This window comes from Oreochromis aureus, linkage group 6 (assembly GCF_013358895.1).
Source record: "Oreochromis aureus strain Israel breed Guangdong linkage group 6, ZZ_aureus, whole genome shotgun sequence".
Lineage (NCBI taxonomy): Eukaryota > Metazoa > Chordata > Actinopteri > Cichliformes > Cichlidae > Oreochromis > Oreochromis aureus.
This window is the reverse complement of record NC_052947.1, coordinates 11,055,470-11,071,844: the sequence shown is the minus strand read 5'-3', so window position 1 is coordinate 11,071,844 and position 16,375 is coordinate 11,055,470. Positions and strand designations below refer to the sequence as shown.

General features: G+C 42.9%; 1 protein-coding gene across 1 annotated transcript; it reads left to right on the top strand.

Annotated features, from left to right (window-relative positions):
• The first annotated feature begins 1,377 nt into the window (after nt 1-1,377).
• LOC120440542 (zinc finger protein GLIS2-like) lies at nt 1,378-13,651 on the top strand. The gene is made up of 4 exons (XM_039613222.1): nt 1,378-1,398; nt 3,818-3,947; nt 4,296-4,415; nt 13,275-13,651. The coding sequence occupies exons 1-4, from the start codon at nt 1,378-1,380 to the stop codon at nt 13,649-13,651; spliced, it is 648 nt and encodes a 215-aa protein (XP_039469156.1).
• Nucleotides 13,652-16,375: the final 2,724 nt, after the last annotated feature.

The window sequence follows — 16,375 nt, the reverse complement described above, 5'->3', positions numbered from 1 at the left end:
GCATAGACAAGTGGTGAAAGGCTTTCATTTAGGTGGTCTCAGAATCTCATCTCTGCTTATCGTGGATGATGTGGTTCTGTTGGCTTCATTGGGTGGTGGCTTCTAGCTCACAATGGAACAGTTTGCAGCTGAGTGTGAAGCGGTGGGAATGAGAAACAGCATCTCTAAATCTGAGGCCATGGTCCTCAGCCCGAAAAGGGTGGAGTGCCCACTCCGGGTCTGGGATGAGTTCCTGCCCCAAATGGAGGAGTTTAAGTATCTCTCGGTCTTGTTCACAAGTGAAGGCAGAAGAGAGCATGAGATTGCTGTACTGGTCCATCCGGTGAAGAGAGAGCTGAGTGTATAAGCAAAGCTCTCAATTTACTGGTCAATCTATGTCCCTATCCTCACCTATGGTCACTAGCTGTGGGTAGTGACCGAAAGAACGAGATCACGGATACAAGCGGCAGAAATGAGCATCCTCCGAAGGGTGCCTGGCCTCTCTCTTAGAGATAAGGTGAAAAGTTTAGCAATCTGGGAGGGGCTCAGAGTAGAGTCGCTGCTCCTCCACATCAAAAGCAGCAAATTGAGGTGGTTCAGGCATTTGACAAGGATGCCTCCTGGGTGAGGTGTTCTGGGCATGTCCCACCGGAAAGAGTCCCTGGGGCAGTCCCAGGACACTCTGGAGAGATTATATCTCTCGGCTGGTCTGGGAAGGCCTTGGTGTTTTCCCCAACAAACTGGATGAGGTGGCTGCTGAACCAAGCTTTGGTGGACCAGGGTGTGCTTGCATGTGGCCTTTGGCTGCTGCAGCAGGCCAAAGACCACACCTCCACCACACTTACGAAAAAAAAAAATATTCACGCAAATTTTGGTAGGGGACTTGGATAGGTAAATGAGAGGATGTCCTCATTGGAGAGCAATGGAAACAACTTCTTTCAGACAGTAGATTAATAGGCTGGGCACACTGAGATCTATTACGAAGTAATATGGCCACTTGGAATGTCATCCTACAGACGTGGTAAAATAAGAAGCTGGTTCTGGGTCTGCAGGTAGAGACTGTTTAAGTCTAAACATAGTAGTCTAAACTATGGTGCATATATATTTAATGTGCTGCTTTAAATTCATGATGTAAGCTTCCTTCAAAACACAAATAAAATACTTATATTAAATTATTTTTAATAATTTTTAAATAATTTTTTATCTATTTTATATCTATTTAAAACAGATTGAAGTTTTTCATCTTTTGTCAAAAATATTGCATGAATTAATTGTACTATCTACAAACCCTACACTTACTAGCAGGCACGAGCAGTTTCTTCAATGAGGGTGAAAAAGAGCCTGCACATTACTCTGACTACAAAATGTCATTAGCTGTGGCTGTAGAGGAGGTAGAGCATGTCGCCTACTGATCGGAAGGTTGGTGGTTCGAGCCCTGGCTCCTCCAATCTGCATGCTAAGTATCCTTGGGCAAGATACTAACCCCTAGTTGCTCTCTGATGCATCCATCGGAGTGTGAATGTGTGCTAATGTCGTTAGAAAAGCACTCAGTTTAGAGTCAGTGCTTGTGAGAATGGGTATTTAAGAATCAGTTCATAGCTCGCCCACTTTAAGCTTGTGTCACACATAATGCTTTTGTTTCCTTTGTTGAATAAGTTTGTTCTAAGATGGGTGTAGTCCAAGAAGTCACGAGTGTTGTAACTGTTGTGAATCTGCAGGAAAAAAACGTATAAAGATTTAGATTAGGGTTACCGATCTATAAAAGGGGGCTTTATCCGAGCTGTGAAATGACCTCCGAGTATGATCTTTTGTGTCATCCTAGACAGTTCACTATCCTATAAATCTCACATCAATAATCTCACCCCTTCTGCTTATTTCCATCTACACAACATTAACAGATTGCGTCCTTCTCTTTCCACCCAGTCTACGTCCATTCTTGTCCACAGTCTCGTTACCTCTCGTATTCACTATTGTAATTCTCTCTTGCATGGTCTCCCCCAAAAATCCCTCCATAAGCTTCAACTGGTTCAAAACTCTGCTGCCTGCATAATTACCAGAAACCCGTCCTACCAGCACATCACCTGTGTTCTACAGGAACTTCACTGGCTCCCTGTGAATTTGGGGATAGTGTACAAACTTCTTCTGCTCACCTTCATAACCTTGCTCCTCCCTACCTTTCTGACCTGTTAAGCACTATCTCTTCTGCCTGCTCACTTCGATCCTTTTCTTCCATCCAGCTTGCTGTGCTTTCTTTCTGCCTCATCACCATGGGAAGCAGAGCTTTCAGCTGCTCTGCTCCCAGGCTGTGGAACTCTCTACCCCAAGATATAAGAAACATTGATTCTCTCCCCCAGTTTAAATCCCTACTCAAAACCCATTTATTCAAATCCGCATATTCACCGTGGACCTATTGTTTGTTTATGCTGTCTTGTGCTTTTATTTTCTTATTTTTGTTCATTTTCATTGTTTTAATGTGTTTTATTGAGTTGTTAAGTGTCTTGAAAGGTGCTTTCAAATTAAGTGTATTATTATTATTATTATTATTATACTTACACATATTACTTGTCATTTAAGCTGTAGTTCACTCTGCCAAAGAGGTTATGTTTTTGATAGCTTTTACTTACGTGTCTGTATGATGTCTATCTGTAAACATGATGATTTGAAAAGCTTTGAATAAATTCTGTTAAAACTTTATAGGGTGTAGAGTGGGGTCATGTTAACAATCCATTAAACAGTGACTTATCACCCCCAAGTTCTTCTAGTTCAGCAATTTGATTTATTGGTCAGAAATTGACAATTCAGAAAATACGATTATATGATAATATGATTTTCACACTACAAGTGTGCTGTGTATTGTCGACATAGAGAAGGAACCATGTAATCGTGTGACTTTTCACCTATGACCTCTCATTCAAGGTCAGTAGATTGATCTACAGGTCATAGTGATAATAATGCTATATAATAAGCTATATATGGGATTCTAAACATCACATTACTTTGGACTTTTTTTTTTTTTTTTAGCAATTCTTTAAGGTCAAATAAGGACAAATTATGTTTTTATTTTTAAAACTGTGATAATATTTTACTGGCTTTGTTTGTATTGGCAACATGTAAGGAATAATACTTAAATATCACCTTATAGTTTGCACACTTTCATATGTCACATCTGCTGTTCCAGAATATGTTATATCTCTAGATATAACATCAAGAAATAGAGAATGAGCTGCCTAGTTATACTCTAGTAAATATACTCTAGTATAATATTATATAATAAGCCTACGTTATTTATGTCCAGTTATTTACAAATCAATACCTATTATCCATAACGAACTCCTATATAATATAAATTTAATCAGAGAAAACATCTGCCATGCTGCCCTCATCTAATTTTAGTGCAATATAAACTTTCTAAAAAATGTGTTTGAAATGAACAAAAATAAATAAATAAGTAAATTTATAGAAAATAGTATTGCCTATTGGTTTGTTTTGTCTAGGATGATTCTGCCTTTTAATTTAATTTTTTAATTTACATTGAATTTACAGATATAAAATCCATATCCTGGGATGATGCTGAAAATGCTGGAAACAGTGGCTCATTTTCTCTTTGTTTTTCTTGAGTAAGTTTAATCTGTAGAACTGTAGACACTAAAAGTTGCTTTTAATGACTTCTTGAAAGCATAATTAGGTGAGGCCAGTATACTGTTCAAACTTTTTAAGTAAAGAAAAACCCAGTAACATAAAAAGAAAAAAACATCAAGTGTTTGTGTGAAATTTTCCTAAAAAGGTCACCAATCAGGTTTCTTATCAGCTCCGCTTTGTTCTCTCTTCTGTCCTCCAGTGCCACCTGCTGTTCGATTCTCCAGGACCTGGTGATCAAATCAACGACTTCCATGTCAAGCCTGAAAAGGATTCTGGATACTGCTGCCGATGGGAAGGCTGTGCTCAAAATGGGAGGGGCTTCAATGCCAGGTATTCTGTGGCTTCATTCCATTGTCGTGAGGGCGACACAGAGCATATTTCTCATAAAAATTATACTGGTCTCTAGGCAACAGGTGTGAAAAGCAATGTCATTTCCTAGGTAATGCCTTAAGAAACAAAGAAACAAAAACATGTTAGCAATAGTTAAGAAGCTTGAATCTAGTGTGACAGGTCATCAGAGTGAGTCACCTTTTCAGTATCATACAAGCATCATATGTCAGGCTTCCAAGATAAGACATATTTGAATATCAGCAGCCACATCCTTGGTAAAGATGCTTGAAACAATAAAAGCTGCATGTCTTGATTGTAAATGTGTGTTTGATTTGTTGTGATTTCTGGGTATAAAATGCATATTCATATCCGCACACACACCAATGAAAAGCCACACCATTGTCCCACCTGTAACAAGAGCTTCTCACGTCTGGAGAACCTGAAGATACACACTCGCTCGCACATAGGTGAGTTCAGTCCCAGCAATGATTTGAACAATGACAAAGTATTGTCTGTTCATTCAAAGCTGTGCAGTTTTCAGTTTTTAGACCACAGATGTCAGACACACAATGTTGATACAGTAATTTCCTCTCACAGCCATCGTTCTGTACTGGGAAGCACCTGTAACTGAAAATAATCCCCCACCAACACACTAAAGTTTGCTAAAAATACTGCAGCAGTTTTGGCGGATTTTACATATATTTTATTGAACTCACAAGGTGTCAAAAACACAGCTTGAAATGAATAACAGTGTTGGCTAGAATTTCTTTATTAGCCACATTATTTTTAACCCAGCTATGGTTCGGTCACACAAGAGCACAACTACAATGTAAACCTCCTTGCTACTGGGAAAAATCGGTGGTTGCCTGGCGATTGTACTTTTTAAATGTTTTTTTCATTCGGTGATCGATTGTAAGAAGTCAGTACCAATCAGTAGTTAATGAGTTGGTCAAGTGGTCACCCAGATATTGGAGGGTGTCTCACACTCAACCTCTGGGTGACAGGTCACATGGAGGGGGGCAACCTGTCTGCAAACAATTGCACTCCAACTCTAACTGACTACAATCACTCTCGGACAGATTGATCTGAATCGGTCTGTGTTGATGAACGCCTCTTGTCTGATCAGGATTCTGTTTGTAGTAAGGACTTGACTGGTTGTACTCTGGTTATATTCTTATATAAAAGCGAGCGTGACTGCGAGTGATCACAGACCTGGTTTTTGACTTCAAAGCAACCATTTTGAAGCCAAGGAGATGGCAAGTTCTTTGCACATGCTTGCAGTAGTTCTGGTTATGTTGCAGTCTCCAACCACTGTTTTCAATGATTGATAGGTGACTGAATAATGGGAGTAAAACACTGGCAGTGGACATTAAGCTAGTACGACAAATGTATTCGGTAAACAGTATCTTAGTTTAACATAGAGCAATATTAGCATTCATTTGGAGCTGTGTGTGTATTCAATAGACAAATGTAAGCAGAACTTTCAGCTTCATGTCACTTTTAGCTTTTTTTCTTGTCTCTTCCACCGCATGTTGAAAATGTCTGTAACTGTGTTAGCTGTTTGCTGCAGAGCACTGTTAGCTTTATGGATTTTGGAAACTGTCTTTCACATTCTTAGACACAACGTAATTAAAAACACTTCTATCAGCTATAAGCAATCATATATATATATAGGGCCTTGAGGGTGACCACGTTAACGGCGTCCAGAGGACGGTCTGTGTATTCAACCCTACCTCTGGCGCCGGTGCCCACCTCTCAATTTTAAATCCATGTAGACATTGAGGGTTCTCGGGAGGGGCCGTGCTAACACCTGCTGCTCTCTGGCAGCAGCACCATGCCCTCCCTTGTTTTAAATGCACTTTAGAACAACACGCAGCAACACTACACATGAGCGGGAGGAGGGAGGTATGGGGTCTTCACACCCCCCCGTTCTCTACTAGCCATCGGGGCGGGGGGCTGGGAGGAGGTGTTGGCTGTCCGATTGGCCTCCCTGCTGCTGCGGAGCCTGGGGCGGTCTGCTTGCCTCCACCCCGGGGGAAAGGGTCACATCTCTTGGGTCTGGGTGCCGTTTCCCCCTCTGGGGGCGAGGGTACCTGGACCCAGGGCATAGAGTATGTTTGGGGAGTATGATTGTGTGTACATGTCTATGTATGTCTATTCAATTCAATTCAATTTATTTATATAGCACTTTTCACAGGATAAAAACCACAAAGTGCTTCACAGTAATATAAGACAGAAATACATAAAATACATTAAAATACATTAATAATCAAACATACAGCACAAATCTAATTAAAAGCCAATCTAAATAAATGAGTCTTAAGCTGCTTTTTAAAAGAATAAATACAATCAAGACAACGTAAAGATGGAGGGAGAGCATTCCACAACCTGGGGGCCACCGCTCTAAAAGATTTATCACCTCTAGTCTTAAAACGAGTTCGTGGGACGACCAACAGCCTTTGATTAGAAGATCTCAGGCTGCGAGAGGGAGTGTGGGGTTCTAAAAGATCGGAAATGTAGGCAGGGGCATCACAATTCAAAGCTTTAAAAGTCAGTACCAAGATTTTAAAATGAATTCTAAAATACTGGAAGCCAGTGTAATGAACGTAGCACTGGTGTAATGTGCTCTCTTTTCGTGTCTTGGTTAAAAGCCTTGCAGCAGCATTTTGGACTAACTGGAGACGCTCAAGATTCCTTTTGCTCAAACAAAGAAAAAGGCTGTTACAATAATCTAAGCGAGATGAAATAAAAGCATGAATAACCATTTCTAACTCAGATTTAGACAGCAAAGTTCGCAGTTTGGAGATGTTTCTTAGCTGAAAAAGGCAATTCCTAATTAACTGTCGAGAGTGTTGTTCTAGGGACATGGCAGAATCAAAGATCACACCAAGGTACCTGAGGCTCAAGTGAACAGATGAGCCAAGAGAACCAAGATGCTGTTTGATTAGAGATATCTGGTTGTCGGGGGCAATAATTAATGTTTCTGACTTCTCAGAGTTCAACTGTAAGTAGTTGTCACCAAGCCACTGTTCAATGGAAGCTAAACAATTAATTAAAGAGGACAGTTTATGGACTTCCATCGGCTTAAAAGAGCAATAGAGCTGGATATCATCCGCATAGAAGTGATAAGACACCTCAGGGAACTGCCTAATTATAAGTCCTAGAGGTAACATGTACAAAAGAAAAGAATAGGACCCAGAACTGAACCCTGCGGTACCCCACATGTCAGATCCTTAGAATGTGACATAAACCGATTCATAAAAAACACTAAAAGATCTGTTGGAGAGGTACGACCGAAACCACTCCAGAGCAAGACCGGACACACCGACTATGTCCCGGAGCCTGTTAATCAGGATGGTATGGTCAATGGTGTCAAAGGCAGATGTCAAGTCCAACAAAACCATGACTGAGGATGCTCCAGAGTCAGCTGACATCATAATGTCACTGGAGACTTTAAGTAATGCGCTTTCTGTTGAGTGACTTTTACGGAAACCTGACTGAAATTTGTCATAAATTTCATGTTTTTCTAAAAAAGTGGTAAGTTGATCTGCAACTACTTTTTCCAGAATTTTTGATAATAATGGAAGCTTAGAGATAGGCCTATAATTCTTAAGCTGAGTTGGATCCAGACTGCTCTTTTTTAATATTGGCTCAACAACAGCATGCTTACAGAACCTTGGAACCACACCTGTTAAAAGAGAGGCATTGCATATCTCTACAATAGAGGGGCCAATGACAGAGAGAGCATTTCTACTATCCCTACGTTGGGTGAGTGCTGAGTGTTTGTATATGTGTGCATGAGGGTGGGAAAGCATGTTTATGTCTGTGTGTGCCTGTTTGTCTGTGTCTATATGTCAGGTCGGGTCTTAGACTCCACCTCCCTGGGTACTCCCAGGCCCTCCAAGTGTGGAAGCCTATCTCCCCTCACCACACTCCCTGCTGGTAACTGATGCCCTCAGGGGTTGGTGCATTGGTGGTTCTTGGTGTCCGGGGCTGGGCGCTCAGGTATGCACCAGCTCACTCCCGGTGGCTACTTGGCGGGGCCTGGTGCCTGTCGCTCGGTCAGGCCTCTTCCGGGGCAAAGGGGGCCCTCGGGCCTCCGGCCTCGGGGCCTGCAACTCGGTTCACTCTGGCACAGCTGGCTGCCGGCAGAGCCGGCGGGCACGCCGGTGGAGCCCCCTCTGGCTTCTGCTCCGTGGCTACTGGGTGACCCCCTCGTCTGGGGATCTCCTCAGCCCTTCCCAGGAAGGTGGCACGGATGCCCCTCCGGTGGTCCTCCTTGGGCTCTCGCACTCTGGGGCCTCTGGATGTCTGGAGCCTCGATCTCCTCCATGCCTGCTTCATGCCCTGGGGGACGGGGCTATGGGCCTCCACACCCTCTAGCAGACTGTTACATGGGGAAACCTTTTGTATACAAGCGCGCTGATCCACACAGGTTGCACACGGGTGTTCACTGTTCGTAGACATAAACTACACCTTTCTTAGCTGCTACTTCAAAGCACATTGTGCGCTGTCTGTCCTGCGTGCTGCACAACAACTTTCAATATTTAGTATTTACTGCTGTTCACACTCAGCTAGATTAACGTGATGGTGTTGTGTTTAGTATGTTGCTTTGTTTTTGTTTGGTTTTTTTTGCTTGTCTTCTCTTATTTTTCTCTCAACAGGTGATCCAGGAGATTTTTTTTTTCTTTCTCTTTGTCTTTGTAAGTGCCCTTTCTCACTGTCCCTTTTCCCTTCTGTTTTTCTTTTCCTTCCTCTCTTTCTTTCTCCCTTTCCTATCCCCCAGTCATGTCTGTCCCATCTGTAACAACTGAAAATAAAATAAATAATAACAACAAAGTTTGATCAAATGGACCAATACGGCAATGCCATGATGATCCATTTGGCAAAATAAATCCATTTGGTATCCTTGTTGGTCTTCAGACAACAATTCTGACGGCTTAAGAACCAAATGGGACAGACAAAAAAAAAAAAAAAAAAAAAAAAAGCTATAAGCAATCTTCTCTACAGATATGCTTTCCAGTTTGTGCTGTGAAATGTAAATCACATCCACTGTTTCAATATGTTTCCAATATGTAAAATTTCAGCTACAAAATCCCGGTAATGGGGAAATGGTTTTAGAAGTAATGAACTGCTTCACGTATTACCTTATACTGGTTCTTGCATTAATGTGCAGCTTCCTCTTCTTTCCTGGACAGTGTCATGACCAGTGTTGGGTAAGTTACTTTAAATTAGTAACTTAGTTACATTACTAGTTACTTCCATCAAAAGTAACTCAGTTACTTCAAGTTACTCGTTACTTTAAAAGTAACTAGTTACTAGGGAAAGTAACTTTGGTTTTACTCAGACTTCTCTTGTTAATGTGTTGCTTCCGTAACTGGATACCCAGCAAGATTGCCAGTCTTCTAGCTTGCTTACTTGCCACAACTGCACTGTGCCACCTACCAATAGAAAGGAAAAAATAATGTGCACATTTCCACGAGAGAAATCCCGCCTGGACCATCGTCGACTGCCGCCATGATTCTAGCCTACGTCACAGCGTCATGTGCGCTTTTTACATCCAACACAAAAGCTGCAGTCGTGGTGCTTTTGATTGTACTCAGAACTCAGAAATTCTGCCTTCTGAATAGGAAGATGTAGGTAACACCAGACTGCAGATGAGCTGCATACATGGCTGGACTGGGACAAAAAGTCGGCCCGGGCATTTTCACTACAGACCGGCCCGCCATTATACAAAAAAAATCATAAAGCCTCTGAATGAAAACAAACGCTGTTGTGACAGTGATGTACACTGTCTTGATGGTATATATGTATCAATTATCAATTGTTTGTTGTAAGACTCAGATAATTCTTTAATAAAAGCGAGACATTTTAAATGAGAATAAGAATGAAAAGTATTTCTTTGTGCCCCCCTTTCCCTGTTAATGCCCTACCTGCCCCCCTGGCATGACTTTGCTAGACCCGCCCCTGCACAGTTACCAGCTGTCAGCTACATAGAAAAGGATCCTGGTGTTATTTGTCTCTCAGAAACAGTTCATAACTTCAACTCATTCATGTCACCTAAAAGGTAAACCTGTTTCTCCATCAGCTGTTCAGCTCTGATGATTCAGTAAGGACATCTCCTGGTTTCATCTGCATGTTTCCCTCTCACCACATATCCAAACCGATATCATGACCAGCAGCTTTACAGCTGTGGCTCCAGCAAACATCAGCTGATACTAGAAATTAATATTAAATAAATTCTAACAACAGCTGATCAAGCTTAAACGTGCTGCTCTTGTTTAACGCGACATCCGCTGGTTTCCTCTTTCTGGCGCAAAGTGGGCGATAAACAAACAAGACAGAAAAGCCGATCAGCTGATCATTGATCAGTTTCATGGTTGAAGTAGAAACAGGAGAGGGAGGGGGAGAGAATGAGAGAAGAAGAGGCAGCTGTGCAGCGTAAACACAGAATAACTCCAGCTTTGTCTTTTTCATTGTAGCTGAAGTCCGGGACAAACTGTGTTCCTTTTCACCTCAATACGAAACGCATAATGTTTTCTCTGAATACAAGACGATTCTGTTTTTTAGGGCACGTTTGGCAACTCTAATAATTAAGCATATGAACAAAATAAAGTTCAACATCAGTAACATAGCACCCACACAGCTGTATAGAAACTCCGTCATGCTAGCTAGTACGCAGTACGAAAAAGTCAGCATAACGAAAATAAACTCCACCTAAACTTGGTTTATATCTGACCCAGATAGACTGCAGGTCATAACTTCTTACCTGAAGTTCCGTTCACCTGACACTTGGACGGGCGGCCGCTTCGGGTCTCTCCTCTTGCCTCCACTTTCTCTCATCCACCTGCTGGCCTCCACCACTTGCTAATGTTACTGAATCTGTGGAAGCTCCGCGATAGCCACCACACGAAGTAACGAATAACGAGCCTATCTAAATCCCAGTAACGAGTAAAGCGTTCCTGATTTTGGCATAGTAACTAGTTACCGTGCTCGTTACCACAATAATAACGTAGTTACTGTAACGCGTTACTTAATAACGCGTTAGTCCCAACACTGGTCATGACACAAAGTGTCACTTATGTATAAAACTGTGATATGGTCTGTTTGTGGCCTGCTTGACACATTAAAAAATAGTCAAAAGTGAAACAGCAAGCACCACGATGCACACTTGTAACCCTTTAATACCAGCAAACATCCAACTATGCTGAATCTATACTGAAACATTTTTTTTAACTTACCAGAAAAGGAGTGCCCCAATCCTTGTAACAGAAACCTACCAGGCTGAAAGAAAAGACTCTATAGTTTTGTTTTCACAAGCTGTTCCACGACCTCATCTTAAATGTCGTTATACAATGTGACATAATCAAGCATTTTCAACCAACAGCTTCTATGCTCACATTTTTTGGGGGAGGAAAAACACTTTTGAATGACTATTTTATGTACCTGTAATGTGTCTTTTGTTGCAGACCATGTATACGTTTTCATGGCTGTGCCTCTTTGAGCAGGATAATGCATCCTGTCACAAAGCTAAAATTTCTGGGGTGGTTTGAGGATCACAAAAATGACTTTAAGGTTTTGACTTGCCATACAGACTTCCCAGATATCAGTCCAATTGAGTAACTGTGGGATCTGCAGACAGACTAGGTCTGACTCATACAAGCCCCACCTCACAACTTCCAGGACTTAAAAGACTCTCTATGCAGATACCACAACACACCTTCAATTGTCTAGTGGAATCTGTGCCTTGGCAGGTAATGGTGTTTTTGCAGCAAAAGGGGAACCAAAATAGTATAGATGATGATTGATGAGTGTATACAGCAGTGTATACAAACCGTTTCACACTGGACTGGGTAACAATAACAAATGTGAAACATAAGGAAGCATTGTGAATTAGTGTATTAATGTTGGTAATTGAGTTTTTTTTAATTAATTAATGGCAAAATGGCAGATTAGCTTGGGATAAAAGACTGAAACACCCTGTGAAGTCCAGGCACACAACGATGTGTCCCGCTGGTAAAGTTTCTGGGCTGCTTTTCCTCATAACAGCCATCCCTCAAGACTTCCTCCATTTGAAGCAATGCACTATCAGGGATTGTAACATCTAGTCCTATTACTGAATCAGTTTTAATTAATTAATTATTATTATTTTTTTTGGGTGATTGCCAACAAATGTGCTGATCTTTAAAGTTTTGAAAGCCCTTTGTTAATCTCATTTGGGAATATGCCAGTGAAATTTTTCCATCCACAAAAACAAGTGTCTTTTCCTTGTAACTTTTACCTGTTTTACCTGTTTAGCCAGTGCCAGAAAAACATTTTCTTGTAAAAGCATCATTTACTTTAGAATAGAACAGTATGGAAACCTTCTTATTAGGAAATATTAGTGGTTGCTGAGTGCTTGAGCCCTCAAGCTGGTGTGCCATGGTCTTGAACCACTGTTTTGTGGTATTCTTTATAAAGGATAGCGTTGTCTGTCAAGCCAAAAGCCCCCACTCTAGCTCCAACACTTCAAACTCCTTACAGAAATGGAAACCAAGGCACCATAAAGAACCACTATACAAAAATTGGGTATCATTTTTTCCCCCCATCCACTTTCCCATGTTTGCTTCTTTTTTAACAGAACAATGTGTCTGACATCTTTTGTTTATCTTTTGTTGTTTCCCCAACCTTATAAACTGTACCTTTGCACAATTGTGCAAAGGTACAGTTTTCTTCAGTCAGCTGAGACTGAAGAAGTCACTTGGATAAGTGACGAAACGTTTTTTGCACTGAAAAAGAAACATCCAGATGAATACAATCAACTTTTTGGTATTTACTTACCTGGATGATTAATCTTCCCATGTTTTTCTTCAGAAACAGCTGCCTTCAACAAACATCTTACTGCAACCTCTTTTGGCTGGATACACACACACACACACACACACACACACACACACACACACACACACACACACACACACACACACACACACACACCCCTTCACTTTCAAAATACTACTCTCTCCCACTCTCCCAGTGAGGCACTTACAAAAGGTGATATCATGGGATTTGACCATTAAAAAAACCTCTTTTCTATCTTTTGCCATTATACAGTATTCTAATCTTTTTCGTTCTTTTAAAAAAGTGTCACATCGGAATAACACTTTCTTCTTTGTTCCTTTCCCTGTAAAGCAATGACACACAATCAATCTTAAGAGTTAGAAACAAATTGACTACATCCTTCTCTGGCATTGTTCTCAAATCAAATAATTTCTGTTCCCTCCATTTCTCCTTTCCTTTGTCCTTCTGTTTCTGACTCATATTTGTTTGTATTTCTAATCTTCCAGGGGAAAAGCCCTACATCTGCCCCTATGAAAGCTGCAGCAAGCGCTACTCCAACTCTAGTGACCGCTTCAAGCACACTCACCAGAGTGCCACTGAACAGCCCTCTGTAGGAGGGGCTCCTGTAGCCCTTCTTGGGGGCCTTGGGACCTCCTTGCCACTCTCTGCTTTTTGCCATGCCAGAGCTCTAGGCCACCACGGGGCACCGCTCTTTTCCATGGGTGGAGGAAGAGGAAGCATGGGATCGCTCAGCCTTTCAGACTCCCCACTGTTGCGCTTTGGACTTTCAGCTGCGTCTATGTTTGGGTTGGGGGCTTTGGGAGGTCTGGGGCAGGTGGCAAGAAGGGAGCCAGAGGACAGGGAGGAATCAGAGGAAGGATAGGACAGGGAAGTGCTGAACCTCTCTGCAGGGGTTGGGGCGAGACGAAGTGACACTTTGTCCTGGGTGGTGGTTCCATCAAGGGCGCTACTCCTCAAACCAGCTGTTGTTAGTTAAGATGAACTGTCAGCAACTCAGAGAACCAGAGAGTTTGACTTTGTGTTTTTCCAGCCTGCCATCATCATTATCACCGTGTCTAATACTAACATTTTATCAGAAATCATTGGCATCTCACAGGGATACGTGCAAGATGTCCTTTGGTATTGGCGCTAAAGTGTAGTAGTGTAATAGTTTTAAAAAGGTACATAACATGTGAGACTTGCTCTGGATACCTTGGTGCCTGTTAAAGGATTTTTATATGTATTCTGCTTTATTGTAGTTAAAAAACCCCTAGTTGTTTAGCTTCATTTAAATCTCCTATTTTACTCTAACATCTTCACCCAGTATGTGACCTGCCCAACCAGAGACAATAAAACACTGGACTTACTGTATGCCAATGCTGAAGAGGCATACAGTTCATCACCTCTCCCTCCCCTGGGCAGATCTGATCACAACCTGGTGCACCTTGTCCCTGTGTATGAGCCCTTAGTGCGCAGGGAGCCACCAGCCACCCGCACAGTGCAGAGATGGTCGGAGGAGAGCGAGGAGGCTCTTAAGGATTGTTTTGAGTCCACTGTGTGGGAGGTGATCTGTGACGACCACGGAGAGGACATCGACAGCCTTACTACATGCATTACTGACTATATTAATTTCTGTGTGGATAACACCGTACCTACCAGGACTGTGCGGTGTTTCTCCAACAACAAACCTTGGATTACCCCAGAAATTAAAGCCGTCCTCAAGCAGAAGAGGAGGGCCTTCAAATCCAGAGACAAAGAGGAGTTGAAAAGGGTGCAGAGAGAGCTGAGGGGACTGATAAGAAATGGGAAGGACAGCTACAGGCAGAAAATGGAGAACCAGCTTCAGCAAAATAACGTTGGTGAAGTCTGGAGAGGCCTCAGAACCATCTCAGGCCACAAACATCAGAGCTCTCTGCCTGGGAGGGATGTGAGGTGGGCAAATGAACTGAATCATTTCTTCAACAGATTTGATTCAGCCATGAGGCAGTCTCCAACTTCGGCTGCAGACTCACCCACCCCCACGGCTGCTGTTCCACCTCTGACACCTCAGACACTTCACACCTCCTCTATTCACCCTGCTCACTCCTCCCCACCCCCAACAACAGCATCCAATACACACTCAACACAAGGCTCCAGCCTGTCTCTCTCAACCACCCAGGTTCGGAGGGAACTGAGGAGGATTAAAGCCAAGAAGGCAGCGGGTCCAGATGGCATCAGCTCGAGGGTCGTCAGGTCCTGCGCGGACCAACTGTGTGGTGTGATGGAGCACCTCTTCAACCTGAGCCTGAGGCTAGGAAGAGTCCCACAGCTCTGGAAAACTTCCTGTGTTGTTCCAGTGCCAAAGACTTCACGCCCCAAGGACCTCAACAGCTACAGGCCAGTGGCTCTGACATCCCACCTGATGAAGACTCTGGAGCGGCTGGTCCTGGCTCAGCTTCGGCGCCTTGTGAGCTCATCACTGGACCCACTTCAGTTTGCCTACCAGCCTGGCATTGGAGCGGATGATGCCGTCATTCATCTCCTACATCGTTCCCTCGCTCACCTGGAGACCGCTGGGAGCACTGTGAGAATCACGTTCTTTGATTTCTCCAGTGCCTTTAACACCATTCTTCCCTCGGTTCTGAAGGACAAGCTGGAGAACTCTGGAGTGGACCATCACCTCACTACCTGGATTTTGGACTACCTCACCGACCGACTGTTAGATTTGTATTGTGATTGTCATTTATGCTTAGAAATATTTACTCATATATGCTTAGAAGTATATAATCATTTGTAGATTGAAAGAATGTCTCATCCTAGGAGGTCTGTAACAACTCTGTGTAGCATGAAGAGGGGAGTGCGTTCACTCCTCTTCAGAGTGTTCTGGCATAGATCACACACCTCCTAAGAGAGGTCGTATCTTCTCCTGCTGATATATGGTATAGCAAACACACGTATATCTGTTTGAGTCTAAGAGCCTTTTGTTCAGATGTACCGCTAGACTCCTGGCACCAGCTTTGGGGAGTCTTCCTGGGGTTACATCTTGACCCCATACACACACACACACACACACACACTCAGGGTATTCTTCGTTCACATGTATACCTATAAGATGTCATATGTTAATGAACCTATGCATATTCATGTACCCACAATAAAAGAGCAGTGTTACGGGGGAACGGACGAGAGCAACTGGGGTCAAGCGAAGGAACGGCGCCTGTCCAGTTCTCTCCCGTGCACGTGAAACATAAAGAATGTTGCCTACTCGTGTCTTGCTTGCTGTGTTATTACATTGCCTTCAACGTTCCAGCGAATAGGTTCAAGCTACAAACCTATCATTAATTGGTCCTTCGACGCCGGATCCCTGGAGTCGGCATTCACCGAGGAGAGAACCCTGACGTCAGCGAGACGTGAGAATTTGTCATCGGGCCGGTGGATTAGCTGTCTGTTTTCTCTCTTCGATGAATGACGATCGGCGGGATCCGAGGCTGATATTACACGCTAAGCAACACCGAGTAATTTTCAAGTCTTTGCCACTGTGTGCGGCAAAGCACACATCCACTGTGTGCGGTTGCGTTGAAAGTCTTTGCCACTGTGTGCGGCAAGGCACGCATCCACTGTGTGCGGT